At 33.9% G+C, this 8,943-nt stretch overlaps 1 protein-coding gene across 2 annotated transcripts in view; it reads right to left on the minus strand.

Moving 5' to 3' along the window:
* Nucleotides 1-311: 311 nt before the first annotated feature.
* Nucleotides 312-8,943, minus strand: part of LOC115209941 (sulfotransferase 1A2-like) — a 15,938-nt gene continuing 7,306 nt past the window's right edge. For both annotated transcript variants that reach the window (XM_029778578.2, XM_029778577.2), the window contains 3 exons: nt 4,914-5,011; nt 3,954-4,134; nt 312-434 (listed from right to left, as the gene is read on the minus strand). In XM_029778578.2, coding sequence (XP_029634438.1) covers nt 328-434; nt 3,954-4,134; nt 4,914-5,011 — 386 coding nt within the window. In that variant the 3' untranslated portion in view covers nt 312-327. The remainder of the gene's footprint in view (nt 435-3,953; nt 4,135-4,913; nt 5,012-8,943) is intronic.

Consider the following 8,943-nt stretch of genomic DNA (forward strand, 5'->3'; position numbering starts at 1 on the left):
GCTTAGTTGCTTAGTACACATGGCTTCATAGAGAATTTGGTCATACATAAATCTCGAAATATTACATTGAATATGTAATATTAAAGAAGAGAACTTTAAAATTAATAGGACATCCAATCTCCATAAATATTTATATTCAATGATAACTACAATATAAGAACGCGAGTTTTAAATAATTTTTTGAACAACTAAAATCTATGAATTATAATCACTTACAATGTTCTTTTATTATGCATTTATTTCATTAATAAACCGTTACAAATTTTCATATTAGGACTAAAACTTTCAGCTAGTACAAAACGCTCATTTCTAAAATCAGTGAATACTTCAAAAGTTAAATTTGATTTCTCGATCAGAGAATTCCGATTGGATCTTCGCTTCCATTTTTTCATTCTGCTCAACGGTCAACCATTTTTTCCATGTGTCTACGGCACCTGAAATAACATGAAAAATTGTATATAAAAATAGACAGCTAGTTATACTATACATATATGTGCGAGTGTATAAACATACACACACATGTGGACATATACACACGTATATATATATATATATGCACGTATATATATATGCATGTATGTATGTATGTATGATGTATATATGTATGTATGTATGTATGTATGTATGTATGTATGTATGTATGTATGTATGCATGCATGTATCATTCAATACACACACATACTACTTTTAGTTTCATAGCATGCCATGTATTTTCAGGCAATTATCCAGACTCTTATCTTTATTCCATCGCTGTTTTTCATTCAAACTTTTCTTTTTCATTTTACCTCTCCTTCTTTCTCGTTTTTTGCTTGTTTTTTTTTTTGTTTTTTGTTTTGTTTTTGTTTTGTTTTCTTGCTTTTTCTCAGAGAGCAGCCATGTAGAATTTTGTGACTGAATTAGTACCGGGTGTTACATAGCAAACTATACAAGCGTGTCAGACCATTGCATTTTCAGAGACATGAAACTAACAGTAACTCTAATTTAAATCCTATTAGATATTTGTGTCAGTTGTTGAGATACTTTTTTAGTTGTTCTCGTTAATAATGGGTCATATATTTATGAATCATTCACTCATAAATTTCACACGCAACATGGAACAAAAAGTTTCTTCTTAAGAAAATACATATTTAAATAAATTTTAATGCTATCAATAGCGAGAGCGAAACCGGTCGACAAACACAATACAAACTATGTAAAGTGTGTGCATTTTCATTCTTTAATTTCCACCACGTGGAAATAATCGAAATTCCTCCTTTCTGTCATTTTATACACCAACACACAGATATATATATATATATATATATATATATATATATATATATAATATATATATATATATATCCAACAAGGACAAAAATTCTCAATTAAGACCAAGTTCACATGTGCTTCCCAGAACCTTATCTATGTCCTAACCCCTCGAGCAACATTTCTTGACTGGTAACTCTGAATACATGCCCAAAGACTTTGCACAACATTACTGCTTGCATTATCAGATGAACGGATAAGTGTATATCATCAGAAGATCATGCTCAGATATGTTAGCAGAAAATTCCAAGATGAAAGTAACATGGAGCATCAAAGCAGTTTATCATGGACCAACAACCGGATTACTAACTCTCATTTTGAAAGGTATACGTTTGCAATCCAGGTACACGAAATAGCAACCAAATACCTGATGCACAAAATGGACAGTGACACAGGAAATACACCAAATGTGATCCGATGTGGGCACATTGAGTTAACGCCGAAGATATCACTCACGCCGTAAACAGTCGTCCAAAAATATCATTGCCGTAGCCAAGAAACTGTACAATGAGATCCAACGGAAAGATAATCGTGAGGCCAAAGAGGTAAGAACCCACAGTAGGGCACAGACCACAGTCACTCGTAATATGAAAGAGTAATGATGGAGTATCCCAGTGAAAACCTCAATCAAATGCAAACATAATAGACTAGTGATTTGGACCAAAGAAGAGAAACTATGCACTGTAGTGGAAATCAGTTGCCCAACAAATATCAACGTAAAGCTTAAGATCAGTGAAAAAGAAAATACCTATGATGAACTATTGAGAAATTTACAGCTACTCTACTCGGATTACAAGTTCACATTTATCCCTGTAGGTATTGGGTCACAGGGGGGTGTAAGAAACTGCTTAAGCACCAATTTTGGAGAATTAGGCTTCTCAGAACCAGAAAGGAGAAAGCTAATTAGAAGATTACAGATGCAAACCATCACTGAAACTGTTAAATTTTGTAAAATTTACCAAAAGTTTAGCATTTAAGTATATATGTGTGCATGTCTAGACATGCTACTAAATGCATGAGAATACACACATACATAAAACAAAGCAAACAAATCTGCACAAGCACTGACTCCAAATATTGCACATATACACGTAAAAAAGGCACAAATACCTTGCTAGTGTTGTCTAAAATTACAATGGAGGAACCTTGGATCTAGGTTAGAAACTGGCTCTTTCTGTACTGACAGGATATTTAGAAATAAAATTAAACAACATACATACATACATGCAAACATACACACATATACACACATGCACACACACACTCACACACACATTCACGCACGCACACACACATACACACACACACATACAGTGGACTCTCCTGTCGTAGACAATACATGCAGCTTCCGCAAATTTTTGCCGAGAAACCTGCACAGACGATTTGTTTATAGTGATCAAATGTTCGTGCTATACATTTGCTGACTTATCAATATTCGATAATGTGTTTCGCTCCGCGTGCCTCTTGATCAGAGAATCGATACCACGATACTGCGATCATGGGTGTAATACCCTAACTACTATGCGTGTATGTATGTATGTATGTATGTATGTATGTATGTATGTATGTATGTATGTATATGTATGTATGTATGTATGTTATGTATGTATGTATGTATGTACGTTAGTATGTAAGTATGTCTGTAAAGTTAATCGAAACATGAAAACTCAAAGGGAAAACACAACAACGCGAGGACGTGAAACAAATAAAGTGTTATTGGACGCTCAGGAAAGGAAAGCAAGAAGGAGGATTTAACGTTTCGAGCGGAGCTCTTCGTCAGAAACATAGGAAGAGGAAAGATCCAAGGAAGGGAAGACGGAGGAAAAAAATAGCCAACGATACACACGTTGTCACAGTATGTATGTATGTATGTATGTATGTATGTATGTATGTATGTATGTATGTATGTATGTATGTATGCATGCATGCATGTATATATATATATATATATATATATATATATATATATATATATTATATATATATTATATATACATATATATATATACATATATATATACATATATATATATACATATATATATATATATATATAATATATACGTGTGTATGTATGTGTATGTATGTATATATATACAGTCATACAGAGAAAGATACAAAGAAAATGAGAGAGAGAGAAGAAAGAAAGAAAGAAAGAATGAAATTGTATAAAAAGGGCTACAGGCATCCACAATGTTGGAACATTCCATTTATGTAACCCAGCAACATTATAAAACTTACAAAAGTTTCGTTAGCTTACCTTTAAAACCATGTACCTATTTCTTTATTACCCACAAGGAGCTAAACACAGAGGGGATAAACAAGGACAGACATAGGTATTAAGTCGATTACAGCGACCCCAGTGCGTAACTGGTACTTAATTTATCGATCCCGAAAGGATGAAAGGCAAAGTCGTCCTCGGCGGAATTTGAACTCACAACGTAACGCAGACGAAATACCGCTAAGCATTTCACCCGGCGTGCTAACGTTTCTGCCAGCTCGCCGCCTTTAAAACCATGTACCGATTATCTACTGCGTGTACCAAATAGTGCGAAAAGATCCGTTGCTTATTTTCTAGACAGATACATTAATGTAGTTACAAAACAAACAGGTGTCTAACAAGGAAGTAGTTGGCGTATTAAACTTACCAGAATGGTAAGCAGTACCAACAGGTTTCAATTTGCTTGCTTCCCTAAGATACGAACAAACTAATTCTTTTTCTGCCTTCATTTTATCAAACGAACACATATCAGCAATACTTTCAGCAAGTTTGTCAGGAACTGTTTTCTCCAAGAACTTAGCAATAAGTAAAACTGCATTGACTGGATCCTGTTTAGAAGAAATTTTAACATCAAATTGTAAAGCTTTCCGTATTTAACGTAAACATAATTTTTCATTATTGAAAAAAAGATTTTCTGTGACAAATATGCGATTCGAATTATAACATGTTACAAAATAAGCCAACTTAGAAGAAATAATAGAACGAAGAAGTATTTTCGCTACGGTTATTGTAATCTGATCCGAAAGAATATGGCATTTTTTTTTTTCCTTTTTTATCAAATCTAATATATTTTATTTATACTGCAATTTTTTTCAAACCAGTACTTGAAAAAGTAATATATTAGATGTGTGCATGTGTGTGTGTATGTGTGTTTGTGCGTGTGTGTGTGTGCGTGCGTGTGTTAGGTTATAGTCTGTTAAGAAGGTAGTAAAGTACAGCATAAGGCTTATCCAAATACCTACGAACCTGGAGAACTATGTTGCGAGAGAACAATTGTAGTGATTAAAAATAAATGTCCAACTATAGTCCTTGTTGACTCCAACTTATTCAATTATCCATTCACACATTACAGAAGCCCCGACGCGAGTCTGGCATTACATATGATATTACTACTGGATAGCACCGGGTGAAATCTGAAGGCGGACGAGCTTTATACTGTACTCTGCTACGTTGTTAACGTAATATAACCTAATTATATATATATATATATATATATATATATATATATATAGAGAGAGAGAGAGAGAGAGAGAGAGAGAGAGAGAGAGAGAGAGAGAGAGAGGGAGAGATTAAAATTAAGAATAGTAAAGAAAATATATATAATTACCTTTTTCATTTCTTCAAAAGTTATGATAAGCACATTTGGGTTATCTTTACTAAAAGCATACATTTCTTGGCTATGTTTAAAGTAATCACCATAAGGAACTGAATAATTAAAAGAATGGTTATGAAATATGCTTTTGTTTGATAAGTATTCTCAGAATAACGACCAAACACAACAAACAAACAAATACGGTCAATACAATATTTCATTTGAAATATTGTCTTTTTAAAACTCAGTTTTATATTTTTGAGTGTGAGATAAACAATTAAGAACAAGGTAATTGAATGCGGTGAAAGAAAAAGAAAATGAAAAGAAGAGGAAAACGGGAAATATATACGTGAGAAATTATGCGAGAAAATGCACCATGCGAAAGGAAAAGAGAAAGAAAACTACACAGAGAATACAATGTGCGAGAATGCCAACAGTAACGATCAACACTGGGCCAATATGATGGCATCGTGAGAGAAAAGTAATTATCGAAATGTAAAGCTGTGTTGAGTTAGTTATTAGTAAAATGGAGTTAATGTTTATTAATTGTACTTTGTTAGATTTTAGAAGAGCAGAGTCGAATGTATAGGGATTTTATTAATTCATTAGAGGATTTAAAATTAAGGTATGGCTCTGACAAACTAAAGCTCCGCCACATTACAATTAATATATCAATGAACTCCCTACATATAACAAAGTAGGCAGTTGTTACTAACCGCATTAATCTTTCGACTTTATCATTACTGATTTAAAGCTTTATCATCTATTTTTGGTTGAGTTACTGAGCTTTTTGACAAGATTTTAAGAACTATACCGGCATAACTGACATTGTGGGTGCAGAAACTAAACTCTGAACGACTTTGTTAAACTAGTTGTAAGTTGGTAGCACCATAAATGTTTCATTAGCTTGCAGTGCTTCATTAAAGACTTCTAGTGGCCGTCTTTCAGTTCCATCATTAACACCCCAATTTATTCGACAATAAAAGATTCAAGTTCTAACGCTTTTATCAATTTACGTTTAGTCAGGAATAAATTTGAAAAACTAAAGTTTCTCTGATAATCCTTTAATATAAGTTTAAATAACAATATATTATCTTTTCTGAAAATCGTTTTTTGTTTACGTATAAATTATTTTCATATTTAAGTGTCTTGTTCATAGATTGTACTCAGTAATGTTGTTTTAGCAAGTGCACAATAACTGAAATGTAATCGTGAAAAAAGTATTTTGTGCAATGAAATAACTGAGACTTAAAAATTTACATTAATTTGAACTATGACTTATGACTAAAGTCACAATAACTTTGATGAATAGAATTAAAATTTAGAAGATTAGCTACTGGATTATGTTTATAAGAATTTAAATATTAACTTTCATCAAAATAGCTGTGGCTTAAGTCGTAATTTGCTAATTATGTTCATTTATCAATACAATAAACAATATAAATAAATTACATTATCTCAGAATTACTTAATTTCTATATATTTCGATTTTTCTGCGCAAATAAATATACATTTCTGTATGGTTCGTTTATGATTCCTTCACTACCACTTTGCAAATTACGCTGAGGCTACACTATGCTAAAAATAGAAAGAAACGGGCCCAAAAAATTAAACGTAGATCGGCTTACATTGTTTTCTTTTCCTCAAATATGTTCTCTTTTTATCTCTTTTAATACTCCGTGCATTACATATGCTGACTCTCTTTTCTGCACATTACTGATTCTCAGGTTTATTACTCATCTTCATTTCTTCGTTTTAACAAGTGCATTAATTCTTGCTATACTTACACTATCGTTGTTCACTTCTAAATACTTGACTTCAGATTGAAGAGTGTAGCACCTTAATAACGTTTCGACCAATTTTGCCGGCAATATTTATGTCAGAAGTTGAAATATTTCAGAAGAAACCATAGTTTTCTAATTATTCATTGATGGCGATATTAGCAGGATATCGCTACCAACAAATTCAATCTGTTGCGGTCCGTCACAAATTTGTCAACTATAACCGTAATGTGCTGTTGTTGTTGTTATTATCATCATTATCATAGGTCCTTCACGATAGTCGAAGCTTACCCATCAAGAAACGACACGAGCTTACAATGTAGAAGTAAAATATAATAGTCATGGAAAAGTGTTTGGCGGGGTAGACATAAATCAAATTCTACATTACAGGAGAAATATATAAACAAAGACACGTAAACTATATAAGTTCCGCTTTAGATTAATTCATAGATTAAGATACACAAAATCAGTTCTGTTAGCTAGATACCGGTGCTGAAGTAAACGGAATTTTAGTAAAACTTACAATACATGAGGAAGGAGACACACAGCCATGAAAGAAGGTTCAAACTTCATAACTGCCATCAGCAGATTAAATGGAAGAACTGCGGAAATGTACAGTACACGAACTTTAGTAGCGAGAGACTTACCAGAAAGAATTGTACACGAGTGAAAAATTTAGAAGACTGTCGTGATGTTTCATAGATATCTGAACCTACCATATGATATTGAGCCACTTAACAAGACGTGTACCATTAACGCAACCTAAGCCCAATCGAGAATGAACCTGATTGAATAAAACAATTAGAAATTATTCTACAAGTTGAAGCAACTCACAAATAGTACTAACTTCATCGTATACATCACTAAACAAGCAAGTACTAACTACTGTATGCCAATAATCACATTAGCCTCCCAAATCTTAGCAGAGCTGACTACATCTCTATTTTGAATGTAATCCGAAGATATTGAAACATACCAGACAATATTTAAAAAGCTTTTCGAGGTATACACATGTGCAAACAATTAGCCTCCATTTGGACATAAAACTACCCAGAAAATGAGCGGGGCATTTAGAAATTTCCTAGAATACAAAACAATTGCTTAAATAAAGAAGAATAGGACTACAATATTAACTGAGGTACGAGTATATTAGCATGCTGCAAGAGAGACGTGAAGTTTCCTTGCATGGAAAGGCGGGAGGACACTGGAGACGGGAACTAGACAAAAATTTAAGATACGAGAGGAGAGACTGAGGCTTGTTGTTGAAGTAAAACACAATCGACCAAGACAAGACTGGAAGACAGTCTCCTGAAATGTAGTTACTATATTTTGGAGTACCATTTACACATGGGTCTGTACAATCTTAACAGATGTTGCTCTGCCAAAAAGACCGAAGCAAGACTTTCCTGGTGCAAACCTGGTTTCGTAATTAACACGTGCAAACGGGTATCTCCACTAACGAAGAAAACTCCATCCAACCGGCGAAGAAGATATGGATAATATGGCTTCATCGGACAAAGTAGAAAGAAGTCTTGATTTTCCAAGGGATGGTCAGATATCTAAGGCGGGTATCTTGGATTAATATTGCTTACATCTCCACACTGAGACTTAAAAAACTAAGATTTCTTAGACCCTAAGTAACAGTAAATATTTCACGGGAAGAAATATTTGATGTAGCAAGCGCATACCTCAAAGACAGTTGAAGTTTCTCTACGAAGCCTTCAAACTTCTCGTATGGTACCTTGCGATATTTGTTCCTGCCATTAGTGTTCGAGTTCAAATACGGCTATAGTTTACATTGGAGGTAGGTTTTCGCCCGCTCTGTTTAACACATTACGATACCTTCGATGTCTTTAACAAAGTCCACTCTATTGTAAGGATTCGGCGAGGTCCCCTGTTTGAGGATATGTTTCTCACTTCGTCCCACTAGCCTTAGAGGCTCTGATGTACACTATCTTCCCTTCTGACTATAGGAAGGGAAAAATTGTTCTATATTGATATTTTGGACATATTAGATACCTACATGCTCCCGTTGAGTCCTATAAATGACGCTGATTGTTTGGTCGTCAATGACGATATCAGAACAAGGCAAGACGGCAGGCACTTAAGTCAAGTGGAAATTTGCTTAACGATTTATATTACCTTTCCAATGAATGTGTTCGATTGTAAGGCTACAAATTTCCAACTTAGGCCAGGAATGATGCGTCCGCTATCACTGGGTCTAAACCCAACAGACCTATGATGAAAACGCTCAAGCCGTTTTC

The sequence above is a fragment of the Octopus sinensis genome, linkage group LG3 (genome assembly GCF_006345805.1).
Source record: "Octopus sinensis linkage group LG3, ASM634580v1, whole genome shotgun sequence".
Taxonomy (NCBI): Eukaryota; Metazoa; Mollusca; class Cephalopoda; order Octopoda; family Octopodidae; genus Octopus; species Octopus sinensis.